The sequence below is a fragment of the Phalacrocorax carbo genome, chromosome 14 (assembly GCF_963921805.1).
Source record: "Phalacrocorax carbo chromosome 14, bPhaCar2.1, whole genome shotgun sequence".
Classification (NCBI taxonomy): domain Eukaryota; kingdom Metazoa; phylum Chordata; class Aves; order Suliformes; family Phalacrocoracidae; genus Phalacrocorax; species Phalacrocorax carbo.
In genome coordinates, this window is record NC_087526.1 from 1,099,745 (window position 1) to 1,116,030 (window position 16,286).

Genomic DNA, 16,286 nt, shown 5'->3' on the forward strand with positions numbered 1-16,286 from the left:
CTGAGCCTGGTTCAACAGTACAAGCCTGGACTTTCCCCAAGGGGGTACCCGACATACGGCGGCGCCGGCGCAGCCGTGGCAGTCACGGGGCTTGCCTTGCCCCTGGCCCCACTGCTACCAGCACATCAGTATGAAGGACTGCCAGGAACGTGTCTCAAATGTTTTATTAAAATTTTAGAAAACAGTATGAAATCCAACAAATAAATATGGCATAGAAAAGTAATATAAAAAAACCCTATACACATATACACACACAAGCCCAACCCTTTCAAGTATTTTACCTGAAGCCAGGCTTCTCGGCACAGCGCCCCTCCACTGAGCAGCTATTAAGTGAGCAGGGAGCCTGCCACTGGCTGTATGATTAGGCCAAGTCTTGATCTATGACTAAATGAATAAATTTTAAAAAAAAAAAACACCAAACAAAACAAAACACGCCTTGCTCAGAGCTGGCCCTATGTCAGTCAGACCTGCGCCTGGCAAATGCGCTACGTACCTTCCTGTTGTAAACTGCTGAGGAGATACACCCTGTACTGAGCCTTGTCAGGCCCTGCTTGAACCTGTCCTAAGTTGCAGTGATTATGAAGAAATGGGCTTTTGCAGTAACAAGCTTTCCTTCCGCACCTAAACTGTACAAGAAAAGGAAACCAAGCAACGCTGCGCGGTTCTTGCTGATGTGTGTGTGTGGTGTTTGATGTAAATGGTCTGTTGGCTGCTAGTTTCTAGCCGGACTGCTGGAGACGTCATTTCTCTCCAAGAAATACCAAATTAATAAAATACTTTATGGGCAAACCAATCATATTTGAATTACAGTTTGAGCAGGGGCAGGTGATTCCAGTGAGATGGGGATTAACTCCAGTGACAACCTGGTTCCACATTCTAAGAGATATTTCATCATGTGCTGAGAGACAGACACTGTGCTCCAGCCTGAGCAGCGCGGACTGCACCCCCCGTCGGAAACCAGCCTGCCCTCCGTCAGCGCGCAGCGCGTCTACAGCAAAACATCCTCAGGGACCCACACACGGCTGCGAGGACGATGCGATTCAGCTGCTCGTATGCCACTACTAAAACACTGTGATTTCAATTTCAGCCTCTTGTTGTACAGTTTCTCTTAATTCACAGCAAATCCTGTCCATTTTCTCAAAGGCTTGCCGCCCCTTTTCACCTACGGACAAAGAGAAAATACAGCCCATGCTGAGGAAAAGAAAGCGGTTAGAAACACCCCCAGACACGCGACTGCTAGAAATCCTTCTGTAGTGACGTGTTCAGAGCTAACAAGAACTCCCAACAGTGACAAACCCATCTCTAAGGGAATAACAGTTTTCCAAAGACTGCTAGAAGCCACCGTGGAGACGCAGCCCTCTGTAAACCTTTCCATGTGAGTCACGTTTTGGAGCACCGCAGCTGGAAAACCTGTTCTGTAACGTGTGAATCTGAGCGTTTCTGTGAAGCAAGTCTGGAGATCCCCAGAGCCAAGCATGAATCAAAGTGGTTTGGGGAAGAACAGAACAGGGAAATTGCTGTCTCCTGGATAACCTGGACACCCTCTCTAGCAGCTCTGCATTCGAGGCATTTAGCCCGGGCCGGTCTCCTTTGCCCTCAGCAAATACAGGCCAGCAGCAACTGGGGAGCACCTGACGTCATCAGCAGCTCGACTCCACTGTGGAGCTACTGAATTCAGGTGAAGTAACAGGTCATGAACCAGTATAGCACCACGTTGTGCTCTTCACCCCTCCAGTGCTCAGAGTAGAAACATTTGAATGAGAATATGAACATCGAAATTAGAAGTACCTAGTCAGTGTGTAGGTGGATAGAAAAGATTACCAGACCAGAGGAGTCTGTTGCTCTGATATATATAAAAGATCTTTAAATCAGCTTAGCTCATCTCAGAGCTAGAAGAGGCTTTACTGTGACCTGCCAGGTTCAAATGTCCTTTTTACAAGATCTAGGAGGAGAAAATTGCCGATACCAGCATTACTATTAAGAAGTACTCCAGCGGCACCCTCAGCACTTCCAGTACTTATCTGCCACCTTTTTAAAAAGTTTAGTGCTTCTTAAAGCACTTTATCCTACAGTAATCGCCTCGGTCCGGTTCCACAGACTAACGGGAGCCTTTGGTATTATACGTGGTACAAAGTTTATCTTAGTGGTACGAAATAGCTGTTCGTGAAGCACTGCCATTGTCCTGGACGTGTCCAGGCTGAACCTCGGGCCTGTTCTGGTTCTGCACTATTTCACATCAAAACGTAGCTGCTGAAAAAAGTGGAGTACAAAAGGCTTACCGAAGGATAGCGTTGTCTCCCTGGCTGCATTCCTGACTTCCTCTCTTTCAGACTGGCACAGGTGGGCAACCTGCTCGATGCTCTCAACACCCTGTTTGAGACAAGAAACGTTCGCAACAGTAGCTTTTCAGCAAGTGATTTGATGGACGTTTTTTGCACAGTAAACGCATACCGACTACCTCCCATCTCTTCTCGCATCTGAGTTCTATGGTGACATTTCTTTTCTCCCCCACCATATCAGCTCACAGTTCGTTTTTCTGAGCCTCAGCTCACCTCTGCTACTTTCTCTCCAGTTTCAGGAAAAAGTATAGAAGTCCTAGGGTACAGGTCACTGCTGCAGCATCATTAAATTAGCATAAACCAGTCAGGACCTTCACTGCAAGAGGTAACGCCGGCTGCGCAAGGGCAACAGTTGCTTTGCAAATCTGACTTAGAGAATAAGACTGACTTGTTGGGTCTATCTTGTGACCACATGTTTGTAGAAGCTACTCACAATAATCCCCGGTGCTCAACTAACTTATTACAGACTTGTGGCTGCTGGAGAGCTTTACATCTCTTCTGACAGCTTCTTACAATAGCAAGAAAAATATTCCTTTTATTTTCTGACTATAATCAGCTATTGTTAAAGAGATGAACTGATTTAACTTTGAATTTCTATAGTTAAAGCTTTGGAACTGACTCCATATGTAGCTGACTGTAGCTCATTTCTCTGCATGCTGGATGTCCCCAGTCAGACAGCGTCTGTTGTCCTTCACCACTGACAATGCTGTAGAAGTTAGAAAACATCCTTTCTGCCCTTGTACTGGGCCTGTCAGATCAAACGGAGACACTCCAAGATGCCTATGGCTCCCTCTGCCTGCTGCCTTTTGAATAATAGCATTAACAGTTTGGAACTTTGGCAGCCAAAGAATTCATCAATTCCAAGCTGAAGCTGAAAAAGTAACCCTCCCAGCTTAATAATAATCAATAACAATAATAATAATAATAAACCACCAAAACCCCACACTAGATACATTTTGCACCTAGCAATCTTGGCCAGACATGCACAGCAAGAGCAGAGCTGTGAATACTTACCCTGAGGTTCTTAAGAGCCAAACACGCAGCCTGCTGAAGCGTTGCATCACAGTCAGCTAAAACGTCGGTGTAAAAAAGGAGAGCCTGAATGAAAAAGGAGGAGGAAAAAAGAGGAAAGGCTTTATAAACTTAAGCGTAATCAAGCACTCGAATTCAGACTGACATAAGCACTGTTTTACCTATCTGCAGTTGAATAAAATCACTCGAGCACTGATGTAGTTTAGGATCTAGGTAATAGATTAATGAAGCGCGGAGAGGACAATCGTGCTGTTCTGGGGTAAAACAAGCTCCATGTGTTTCAGCATCTATTTAGCAAAGCCAGTAAGAACGGCAGCGTTTACCTTTTCCCTAAAGCTCTTGTTTGCTGCTGCCCGAGAGAGGCAGGATGTGGCTGCTTTGCTGACACGGTGGTTGTCGTCTAGCTGTAAAACCCCAAGGAGCCGTAAAGTCTGTGGCAGAGGCTGGAGTTTGTTCAGTCGCTTTCCTCTCAGCTTTTTAAGAGTCTTCAGCCGTCCGGGGCATTGTAGCTCCTCAATTAGCATTACTGCAAGTGAAAGGACCCAACTGCACCAACTGACAAATGAAGACATTATCAAGAGAAGACCAACTCCCCTCTAAATCAGTCTCCTTTAGCCGCCGGTGCGCCTGGCTAAGAAGCGAGCCAAGCGTGGCAGGAAGCAAACCAGGACAACTGCCCCTTTGACCATCCTGTCGTCTTCCCCTGTCATTGTTTCACTCCCTCCATGGCAGGGCTGCCTGACAAGTGCAGCAGAGATTGCTAGTTCACAGGGTGCCGCGAAGCCCTGGCCCTTTGTGTACAACATACAGTGCAGGAGGACTCCGGCACCTTTGGACACTAGGACAAGCAGTCTGGGCCTACAACAAGGAAAACATGATCAAGCAAAATACTTTTAAACACCCCTGAAAGATCTCACTGAACTGGCCAAAGAGAAAACCCTCTATCTTTCATAAAAATAAGAAATCAGGCACTGGATTGACAGTTTCCATTTGAAGAATATTCCAGGTCCTTTTTGCCAACTAGCAATGCACAAGAGTTCTTCGTTCCCCACCAGATGAGTCATCTGCATCAAAACAAGGCTCGAGATGCAGCCAGTCAGAGGTATTTTGAAAATAATTCTTTTTTTATACAGACTAAAGTACTTTCATATGTTGGGATAGGCTTCAGCCATGCCACGGGCTACCTCGTGCTAGAAAATGCACGTCAGTAACCTCTGAAGTTTTGTTGTTATTATCTGTGTCTGATTACAGCCGCTGTAGCCACACAAAGCTACAGACGTTTACTCAGTCCTTGAATCCAGCTGTAGATTGCTGCCAACTTTGTTTCTGCTTCAACTTCAGAATATCACAGAACCCAGTTTTTAGGGCACGCACTTAAGAGAAACCCATCCTTCACACCTCTCTCTTGTTTCTACCTGGCTAGATCTGAGTCAGGCATGTCTTTCCTGTTCTAATTAAAGTTACATGGCCATAAGGGGAATGAAAATGCAAAGAAGTCAGTGCAACGGTTGGGCTGCTCTCTGCTCTGAAGGCGTATTGAGTAGTAACCTGGTGAGCAACAGCCAGCTGCTGGGCTCGGGAGTTCAAGTGAAGGAGCCAAGTGCTGCCATTACCTTCTTTAGCGAGTTTCCCGGCGTGTTTCTCGAGGCTGGCCATGGGGTGTTTCTCCAGGTAGCTATAAAATTGGAATAAAGTAATCGGTTCCGTTTGGGGGTACAGAGAGGGGAGCAACCCGTCACAGGTGATGATCTGCTCTAGCAACCTCTGCAATACTGAAAGCAACATAGAAAAGAACAAATGAGAAAATGAAAGGTTGGTTAGGTGGAAGCTGCTTAAAGCAGGTAAGTAAGAGTTTTCGTTTACTTTTAAAATGCACAAGGACAATTTTTAGCCATGCAATAAAAGGAAACCAGAGTGGCCTTGTCTTCAAGGAACGGACTGGTACCTGCTTCTAACTGACCGGGGTATTTTTCCTTCACTTTGAGCGTCAGTGTGTATTTTATTGCACGACGGAATCTTTCTGCTGAAGCAAACAAGATGCTGCCAGGCTCTGCAAGATCACTCCAGATTTTCAGATAGTGCTTCTTCTTTTTAGCCTTCTGAATAACTAGAAGGAAAAAAAAAAACCCCACACATTTTCAAAAGTTAGTGAGCTCTAGCAGATTTTGGATTTTACATGAGAAATGAAGCACCAGATGGCATATCCAGAGACGTGTCAGCATAACTTGTATCTGCATTATATAGAAGGCTTTGTTCAAAGCTGGAGATTTGCTGCCAGTATTTTAACATCTGCAAGCACTGATTTCACCAAGCTTGGGTTGAGCTCCTAAACTGTCATTATGAGACCTGAATGAGATGCCTAGCAGCTCTCCTGCCTCTCATTATTCATTTTACCCCAATATCTGAGCCAAGTCTCAGAACTTCCCGTAAGTTTAACTCTTTCCATCTCTACCAGCAAGAGAGGTGCCGCTTCCAAGCACTGTAGAGATCCTGCCATACGTACCTTCGCCCATGGAGAACTCTGAACCTCGGTGCATAGGCTGGGGCAGGCTTTCTTTCATCAAACCCTTCAGAAGAGCACTTGAAGCAATACCCTGTGGTTTCTCGCTATCATTTAAACCCTATCTCATTTCTCACTCTTACCTACAGAGGTCTTGAACTTGTGTTCTGCATTTGAGACTCCTACACTTTCCTCATCACATTGTCCCAAAGGCCCTTCGGAGCCTTGCTCTAGGGAACAGTTTATTCTCACATCCTTCGGGATAAAATCTGTCAGCACATGCTTCCGACTAACATGTGCATTCTTGCCACTATATTTACCAAGATGAGAACAAAAGCCTTCAGAGTCTTTCCTTGTGCCTCTATCATTTTGTCGTATCCAACAGTCGACAGAAGACTTTATAGGGGGAAGGCCTGCAATGGGAAAAACTGCACACCAAACTTTCCTTGCAAACGCGTACAGAAGTTGGGCTGTTTGCTTACGAAGTTAAAGCATAGATACAAAATAGGACTTTATTAAGGCTATTCTGCTGTTCTTTGACTGCTGCCTCCATCATCTATACCACCCCTGTTTCTAAGGCATTTCTAAGACATGTTCAGCTACTATTTCTTTGAGCCAAACTTCTTCAAAACTTCTCCTTCCTTGCAGGGGAAAAAACCCAAACCAACCATGAGCCCTGTTTTTTCTGAGAATCTAGATATAAGAGCTGCGTTAATGATGTGAATGTTTGTTAAGGAATTTAGAACAAAACCTTGAGGTGTCTGGGGAAGCCCAGAGTTACCTGTACCTCACATCTCTGGCATGCCTTGGAATAATGCAGTTACTCACTTTCTTCAGCAGACATATTCAAGACATCCCCCAGGACTCGCGTCTGCTCTGATACTTCTTCCAAAATGCTCTTCTGGACGACCTGGGCTACATTTGGTGACCTCAGTTTCTGAAATGCAACACGCTTACGTTAGTAGCTGAAACAAAGGCAGTATCAAGCTCGAGATGGATGAGGATTTGTTTCTTAGAATCAAACTTCTAGAAACTGTGAGAAAACACCAGCTGCTCTCAAGAGGCCTCTTTCCCCATCACAGCATGGACGGGTTATTTCTGGGTGCAAAGCTGCTCGGCAGAGCAGGATGAGTAAATCCCATTATTCTGAAACAGGCTGTCTGGCACTTGATGTTCTTCTGTGCCCCTGTCCTTTGACAGCTGCGTAGCAGATCACTACTAACAGTTACACTGTCCTCTGCCGTCCAGCCTCAGCAGAGGAAATACTTTGAGGACAGTAACGTGTTTGAGCACACTATAACCAAAATTAGTTGAGGAATGAGGTCTCAAAGGGAGGTAGGAGATCCTTCTTGCCCTGCATGCTAGCAGTTTCTTTCCTGTAGTAGCAGTTTTTCATTCATTAAAAAATTGATCACCTGTTATCGATACACAATTCAACCCAAACCTTGCTGTATTAGCAGCCTGCTTTGGGCACAAAGGTATTACTTAAAGCTTCAGCAAAACTCAGAGACTGAAAAAAAGCAGCAGAATTTAGTATGACACATTCTGCGCATTTATTTGTACGACAAGCATACACTGCAATTTTTTGACTCAATTTCTATTCTTTCTGCTTTCATAAAAGCACCAGCTACACGTTCCCTTTTGCCTGTAATCAGAACCAACAATCACAGGCAGTGGCCTGGAAACCCATAGGCCATTCCTTACCTGCAAAAGACCTTTGCACAGTTTCAGATGAGTTATCAAAAGTGTGTCTAAGCTGTCATCACCAGTAGTTACATCTCTTGTTTCTGTTCTCGTGTCACAGCTGAGGGACTGAAGCGTGTTGTCATTGTACGTGCTGTTGAGACGAGGGGAAGAAGAGTTAAAAGTCTCATCACCAAATGAACATGAAGGTGTGCAGTTTCAATAGTAGCCTTCAAGCAAGTTGCAGAAGTACAAACCAGGTCGCATCCTAACAGATAACAGCATTTTTATCGCATTTAAGCACTTAAAAACATGAGGACTTTATTTCTAAAACTTATTCTGGGATAGTAATACCAGATCAGTTGATCCCACAAAATCCCATTCCGGAGAATCGATACTAGTAAAAGATGCTTCCAGGTAATGAGAGTTGAGTGGCTGGCTCATTTGCAGCGGGTGAACTGCAAAAGCAGCACATATAACAGACAAATCCCTTGGTGTTCTCCCAACTCGATGATACTGGGAGGGTAGTAAGTGTCCCCGCATCAGGCTCGTAGCTCTGGAACATAAGTCTCAGCGCTACGCAACCTGCAAAACACAAAACTGAATTCAAAAGAAAGAGCAGGTAGAAGAGCTCTAAGTTTCTCGTAGGTCTCTCCCTCGCTAGTGCAGGACTTGTTCAGCATGATCCTGGTAATCCCATTTCTAGCAGTCCTACATGTCAGGCCCTCCATCATACCCTGCGGGTATCAGTCTGCAATGTTTTCTGTAAGTTCAGTTTAGGTTTCCTGCCATTCCGATCTGGTAGGTACTCTGAATTATGACTCTCGGAGCACTCAGAACACTGGGTTTCTATCCTGGATGTTCATACCAACAGCAGCCCTGCACAGTTATTACTTAGCCAAGGCCAGGGTACCGCTAAGCGTTCCTGGGATCAGCCCTCCCTTGTCCCCTGTAATGAAGTGCTGCAGATACATACCTGGTACTGGTGGTTCTTACGCTTCCAAATAACGAAAGCTCATCAGCACTACAGTCAGCATTTAAAAAGTCAAAACTTTCCAGTACTGTCTCTACCATTAAACTTTCCATAGATGAATGTCTGCGATGAAGTGTCTTCAGCTATTGATGGAATGGAAGGAAAAAGTATTATTTGTAGTTATCAAGCCATTCTGCTGTTTGGCAAATCACTCTTAATAACAAATCAATTTGCTTTTCTGACTTCATTCTTAACACAGCAGTAAAGTTAGCTCTTGGTGCAGGACTGACCCCAAAATAATGTTGATATTTAAATTCTAAATACACTTCAATGTTTTAATCTGCCTGTATTCCTCTTTGGACTTCCATGCCTGTTAAGGTTGGTATGAGAGCTGATTTCCTCTGCATCTTCTGCCATTAGTGCCATTTTCACCTATTCCCTGTTTCAGATATAGAAGTAGCAATCTTAGGGGTCTGTTGCGTTCCAGCACAGTATCCAAGAACTTTGATATCATAGTGGACTTCAAGGGGCTGCTAACTTTCTCCCCCCTGGAAAGGCTGCTTTGAGAGCTTTTGGTTTGTTTTGGGTTTTTTTTTTCCAATTTCTATTTTTAAAGTGGTTGCACTGGAATAGAAAGTCAGTGCAGTTTTGTTAACGCCATTTATTATTCCAGACCTTAGATGAAGTCTTAGAGTATCATATCTCCCAAGTCTGCACACTGGCCCCATGTACTGCAATGCTACCAAATTTGCAATAAAACCCACTGCTTGTATAAAGCTCTTCTCCAGGACCTTTCTTCTAAAGAAATGTATGTTTTCAGCATTATGAGACCTGTCTGACAGACCAAACTGCCTGCAAAAGCTAGGTGATCCTGGAGAAACATTAGGTTTGATGGACTGATACAGTCATCTCAAGGTAAACTACATCTGAAAAATGTCAAAAAGAAAAAGTTAGCAGCAAACCAAAATGCAGAGCTCTGACATACAGCTCAGATTGTGCTTAGCCCAGACTAGATTCCACTTTGCATGCAGTTTCTTAATTTCTTTTTCCAGATTACTGATCTGCGCACAGCATTTGAAGGCCGTCTCTGAGAGATGCTGTGCAACATGGTGCTCCTGGGTAGCAAGCTCTCAAGGCTGCCTTTTCCAAGTAGTGCCCGACCTCTGGTGGCCGAACTTACTTTTCAGGAATATGCCATCGATACATCATTACATCAAATCCACCACAGGGTCATGGAACTTCTATGATTTTAGGAGTAACAGTGGAAGCCACACCAGCTACCAAGAGTAAAACACTACCATACCTTTAATTTATCCCTCAGAGATGAAACCTGATATTCCAGTTTCTCCAGTCGGGCTTGCCTCACATCACGTGATTTCAGCAAATTTAACACTTCTTGGAGAGTCTTATCAATTGACTTTGTACGTCCATCTAGTTTTAGGTCATTTGCAGCATTCAAGCTTTTCTGGCTAATGTCTTCTTGCTCTGCCAGACGGCGATTTCTGGTCTGGTTGAAAGGATCTCTACCTTGGTGACTACTCAGAACACTGGATGGGTTACTTGGAAATTCATCCACACACGGAGTCTTCTTCAGGATATCTAGAGTTGTGTGATTTGGAAGAGGATGCTGTTGCTCTTCTGCACAAGTGTCTTGAATAATCACCAATGGCAACATCCTATGGTCTAGAGCTGGAGTTGTATTTCTGGATTCTGTCCCTTTCTGGTCCTCAGAGCTGAACGAGTCTGCCTCACTTGTCTCTGCAGGATTGTGAGGCTTGTTCCTCCCATGTACATCAAAGTCACAGGCAGCCAAGTAGCTCAATATGCTGGGAGGCTGAGCTTCATCACTTACATCCCCTTGGTTCTGCCTTTGTTGCAAAACAGACTGCAGCAAATAGATTCATAATGAGCACGTATACAGCTGAAAAGCATGAGATACCACCTACGATAGAGAACTATGGTCTCCTGTTCTTGGAAACATACGCACCCAAACCGATCGAAAGCACAGGGCTTTTCTGCACAAGGGAGCCAGGCCAGCATAGCCTGGGCAAAAGAAACCGTTGAAAAAGTAGTGGTGACAGCCTACTGGATGGATTAAGCAGAGCAGTAGTAACCGCGCTTTAGATCTTTCAGATGAAAGTGACCAAGACAACTAAAAAGTTGTTGCTGGAAAAAGAACCTTGGCAAGCAGCTTCCATGTCACGTCTGCTCCGGACAGGATGCGAATGTAGTGGTTAGAGGAAATTTTCATTTTCAAGAGCCCAACATACCACGTACAAATAATAAACCTTTCTGGAGAAGAGTGCATATTCTGCTGCCTTGGTGAGGCAATGCCAAACCTGACTTAGAGGTGATGTTAGAGGAACATATATGATGTTATTAGTATTTGAGACCTATGGCAAAATTAACAGGATCATATAAAACAACCATTAAAACAAAACCTTCTTGAATGAGAAAGAGGGCAGGGTTTTGTATTCCCCTGGGCTACACTTGGCAAAAAGTGGGGCTGAGGAAGAGGAAGGCTTGGTTCATACAGCACCTCTAAGATGCCATTCTGCTCCACAGCTGCTGAGACAGACTGGTTCCTAGTTTGATTTCCACCGTAGACTATTAGAGCAGATGCCCACACCCTTACCATTCTGCCTGCCAAGAGGAATATTTGGCAGGGGTTTTGTTTGTTTGTTTTGTTTGGTTGGTTTTTTACAAAATCTAAAATGGAACTCAAAAGAATAGGGGTTAGAAGAAAAATACAATGAAGCCCCAAAATAAACTGCAAAGGCCCTGGAGTTCTACATTTTCAGATTTCTGAGTGTGTTCTTCAATGGCCTAATCTAACCCAAAAAGCAAGTCCTAGGTCCGTGCTTTGCATTTCACTTTCCTCGGCATACTCACCAGGTAGTACTTCTCTCTGAAGCTGGGAGTATTTGGTGGGGTCCAGCTGTATAACGAGCTCTTCCTGCTACCCACAGAAAACTTGGCAGTCGTTCCAGGTGACAAAAACAGGTTCCCTGTGTCAAAGGGGCTGTAGCAGAACACACAGAGACCTAAGTGTCAGTAAGACCAGAAAGCACAGAAATGTTTAGCATCAGGAACAGCTGTTAGGATTTGAACTGTGACATTTAATGAACAACACAGGGAAGAGAAGGACAGACAGACTGCCTATCTTTGATTGCACCAGCAGAGAAAGAGGTAGGTGAAAAGGTTGCATATTTTACACAGAATTCTCAGCACCTTTAGACAAAGGCCTGTGCCACAGTCTTTGGAAGAAGGGTTCATCAGGCCAGAAGTCTGAAGTGCTCTCCATCCTTCTGCAGTGTCCTACACAGACGCCAGTGCTGGCAAGTACAATAGAGGCTGCCTGCTGACAGCCACTGGACAGACAGCGAGACATACACCAGACCAGATTGGAAGGAAATATAATACATGCAATAAAGGAAAACGGTCATTAATTTCCCTCCTGCAGAGCACACACCTCCTGGAAAAGCCACTAAGCCACCTTCACTATCCTTCAGATATTAATAAACAGCTCCTTTGGCTGGCAGAGGGAGCTTGTGCAGTGGTATATGGCGGGTTATGTGGTTCATACAGTCATGGATGAGTCCAGTTACAGCCCCAGAGGATACTGGCCATGGTCTACAAGAGTTTGACAAGTCCTGCTCTAAAGAATTCTCATCACAGCCATTAATTTCCCAACTCCTTTGCAAAGCAGTCTAAGGAAACTTGGATGAACTGTTTCCCAAAATGCAACTCAGCTAACAAGGAGAGGGAAAATATATTTAAAGTAAAGCAAGTTTGTTTTTTCTACACATTACTTTTGCTCCCTACTCATATGCCTTGTGGCACCAAAAGAAGGCCTGTTTTTCCACTTAAGTACTGGCATTTTGGAAAAAAAGTGAATTGTTTATAACACATCTGTAGTCTCCTAGATATGAATATAATGACCAGACAGTAGGATAAAGTTGGCTGCATTTAGCTGTACAACATGCAACCACTAGAAGACTGAAAAGATCCAAACGATAAGGAGGACTAGTCAGTTACAAGGAAATGAACTTCTGCTCTCTAGCAAAAGTTGAGAAGCAGAGCTCCCATTCTCTCTAGCTTCTCATGTTGCACAGAGACAATTCTCGACAGCGTCCTGCAGTGCAACACACCACTGTCCTCCTCAGCAGGAAGGTAACGCTCTGTGAGCTCGCCTAATACTGGTTAATTTAGCCAATTAACCTATGTCACCCAGCTGGGGTTCATCAAACAGGCCAGTTCCACAGAGTCCCATTAACCACCATCTGTATTGTCTCACTAGGCAGAAAATAAATCCAGTTTCTGACAGTAAGAGCCTTTTGGCCAAGGCCTGCTATGTTTACTGATAGAAACAAATTACTCCCATCCATGGCATTTCTTAAGAAGAGTCACAGGGATCCATTCCTCAGATTTTTCATTTTTAGCTTTTCATATAGCAATGCAAGTAATGCAAAATGACACTTTGGAAGAAAGGGACAGGAATAACAAGCTAAATCTGTTTTGCCCCTTTGACAATTACTAAAGCCCTCTAGCAAGACACCGCTGCCCTCCCAGCAAGCACAGACTCCCTGTTACTGCAAGATAACAGGTTGAGAGAGCAAAGCGAAGGGCAAAGGAAAGGCTGAAGTCTGCTCTAGAGCATTTATTATCTCTTGGTTGTAAGCTCTTTGGGCATGATCTGTCATCTTGTTCTACATTTTTACAGCAAACAAAACATCCTACAGAGGCAGATCTATGAATCCATCTCTCCCAGCATCTTGACATTGACAGAAGCCAGTAGGGGATATTCAGGGGAAAAGCATAGGAAATAAGTCAAATATAGTAGGCTTTCCCCAAACACATACTCAAATTTGAGGCAATCCATGGCTTAGATCTGTCATGCACCAGACGTTGCAAGCAGACTATTGCCTTTAATTGTCACATGGTTTTCCTTAGTCACTTCCTGAAATCATTGACACAAAATCTCTGCGTAGGTCAAAAGTATGCAGAAGTTTCACTATTTAAATTGTGGGACAAGCACTTCGACATGGGGGGGCCTCTGTGGCTACACTGAGAGAAATGGTAGCTAATAATTTCCTTTCTACATTCCCCACAGCGAACATCTATATACCTGTGCAGTATTAGCTATTAACACCTTTTCAAGACTGAAAAATTCTATTAAAAAAAGAAATGAAAGTGGCCCCACACGTCTGATCATCTTTTTTGTCCCCATTCTATTTCTGTATTGCCAAACGTGTCAGCCTTTGGAGGTGACTAATGACAACACTGGCATTAAATGCACGACAATGCCATCATTGTTAAGGCCAATGTGGATGCAGCACACAACCCTCCTTTAGCTTGCCTTAGCACTGTTGCAGGACTTCAGTGTTCTTCAGGTCCAAAACTCATATGATCTTGAAGGGGTTTACAGCTTATCAGAGCTCAAGCTTCCTAGGCTGAACCTCCCATGCCATCAGCTTTTAGAGGCACCTCAGCCTTGACAGCATTGAGCGTGGATCCCCAGTGAGATATTATTTTGTCATAACCACCAAACCTGTGGAGGGATGAAATACTTGAGACTTCTACCATTTCCCTCACCCTGCTGCATTTTTCTGTCAGCTGTTTAGGGAGGACACTTCCTGGTTTACGTTCTTAGAGGAACATAAGGAATCAGGCAGAGCGTATAAGAGCTGAACCCAATTCAGTCTTCAGCCCCAGAGGATCTGCATTCCTTTCTCCCACTGCCAAGGCTGTGCCCTAAGCACTCCCCTTCTGTCCAGTTATTCCCTGTATTAAATACCACCAAGCCAGAAGGGGTCTTGGTGGATAGATCCATCTGAATCCCACTACTAAGCCTGTGAACCCAGACTTGCATTAATTAAAACAAAAACCAAAACAAAGCAAACCCCACCACAGTTCTGGTCAACTGGATTGGACTCACTGTTAATCATGAGATTTCTCCCCCGCACTGAACACAGGTGGAAATGCCCATGCCATTTTAACAGCGTGATTGTTGTTAGGTTTCCCCTACCCATTAAAGCATAATAAGCACCAGTTTCAAGGTTAGTACAGCTTATCACAAGACTAAGCTATGAAACACCACTTCCATCAAAAGCACAGAGACACACTGATGGGCCACTGCCTAAAGACACCTGCATGTGTAACACCTATTCAAGTAAGTTTTCATTTGTAAGAGCAAGACTGGCAGTAGGTATGTATCCAAAAATGCCCCAGACTTTCCTTTCCTATTCTCCCTTAAGGTTTTCTTCTCCTACTCCACAAACCCTTGTGAGCCAGGCCAGCACACGCTCAAAGCAGAAATCACAAGAGTGGTCTGGCCGGATGGTACCCTTAGATCCCAGTACGGGGTGCTAACTGAAGTTCTGAAAAGAGAATATAGGCTTTCTCTTTGTCCTTCGTGTGAGAGACAGAATTCAGACTGATGTTTAGGTTGGCAAAAAAACCCAAAGTCTTCTGCCAAACTGGCCAACAAAGCTGTTCTGCAACAGGCCCAAGCTCCTCATGGCATAATCTATAAAGGAGTTGAAGGAACTTTTGTTAGAGCCCAGAATACTAGTGGCCTATTTAAAGAAAGTATACATTTAGAAGTGGAAGAGTGATCTACATTTGGATTTCTTACAAACTAGGTCTAGATTGAAAGCTTGCCTCTCAGGGAAGTTTGGGCAGATCAGCTGGATTTGTTTTGTTATTCTTCAAATCAAAGAAAAAAGCAGCTATTATTTTGAGTGGTCTATCTTTGAAAATAGAAAAACCCCGAGTTATCACCACACAACTTCTTTTTTCTGTAAACAACTTCGGCAAACAGGCTGTCAAAGAGGGGGAGCCTGCTGGTTCTGTGCAGAAGTGGTCTGGAGAATCTACTTGGTAGGATGCCAATGCATTTCACAAAACTTAAAGCACAGCAGACACATGCAGCCGCAGTTCTCATGTGCTGAAAAATTCCAAGTGGGAATTAATTCCCACTTGGAAAATGCATCACCACTAACCCTGCTCCCAGCTCAGCTGCTGCATCTCTAAAAGCTGGGTGATGGTTGTCCCAAATGCCATAGAAGTGCTCATCTTGCCAATCAAAAGCTGCACTCTGAGCTGCGAGCTGCTGCAACAATCAAGCATCAACACAATTTGACTTGTATTTTTCTAGAAAGTTTAGTCACAAATATAATTTGCTTTGGAGATTTAGGCTATTATCTGAGAAACTATGCAATATGCTGGAATAGGAAGGGGTTTTCCTTGTACAGTCCTTTGGGAGAAAAGAAAAACTTATGTGCGTAATTATTTATGCAAGTTATTGGCAGTGAGGAAAGGCAAGCAAGTAAATCCAGCAAAAGTAAATGAAGTGAATCTATCTGCTAGATGCCATTTGTGTGGGTTAACAAGAAAAGAGTAGAAGCAATTTCTTCCATACTCCACTATGAATATGCCATCTCTCAGTACAGCACCTCCCATACGAGGGCAAAACCAGATTTTATACCCAGTTCAGTATAGAAAGTATGTCTCCTTCACTGCACGAGTGAAGCTTAAGGTGTTAGGCTTGAAGTCAGGGAAAAAGGGACTTCCCTTATAAGAAAAGCATTTCTACAAGCAGAGGGTTCCATCTGCAGTCCTTTCTGCTCTGAAACAGAGCTTTTGATCATTTCACATCCAGATTAAACCCAATGCAAGTTTTGGTGGTGCATGTTTGTTGCAGGGTGAGAGACGACAAATAAAAGCTACACCCCCAGACTTTACTGGAGATGTATGA

At 44.1% G+C, this 16,286-nt stretch overlaps 1 protein-coding gene across 9 annotated transcripts in view; it reads right to left on the reverse strand.

The window, feature by feature from the left end:
• Positions 1 to 146: 146 nt before the first annotated feature.
• RIPOR3 (RIPOR family member 3) overlaps positions 147 to 16,286 on the reverse strand; it is a 53,805-nt gene continuing 37,665 nt past the window's right edge. For all 9 annotated transcript variants that reach the window (XM_064465197.1, XM_064465196.1, XM_064465192.1 and 6 more), the window contains 11 exons: positions 11,420 to 11,549; positions 9,831 to 10,412; positions 8,531 to 8,670; positions 7,576 to 7,708; positions 6,700 to 6,808; positions 5,317 to 5,478; positions 4,985 to 5,143; positions 3,695 to 3,897; positions 3,354 to 3,437; positions 2,280 to 2,370; positions 147 to 1,162 (listed from right to left, as the gene is read on the reverse strand). In XM_064465197.1, the coding sequence (XP_064321267.1) occupies positions 1,062 to 1,162; positions 2,280 to 2,370; positions 3,354 to 3,437; positions 3,695 to 3,897; positions 4,985 to 5,143; positions 5,317 to 5,478; positions 6,700 to 6,808; positions 7,576 to 7,708; positions 8,531 to 8,670; positions 9,831 to 10,412; positions 11,420 to 11,549 (1,894 nt within the window). In that variant the 3' untranslated portion in view covers positions 147 to 1,061. The remainder of the gene's footprint in view (positions 1,163 to 2,279; positions 2,371 to 3,353; positions 3,438 to 3,694; positions 3,898 to 4,984; positions 5,144 to 5,316; positions 5,479 to 6,699; positions 6,809 to 7,575; positions 7,709 to 8,530; positions 8,671 to 9,830; positions 10,413 to 11,419; positions 11,550 to 16,286) is intronic.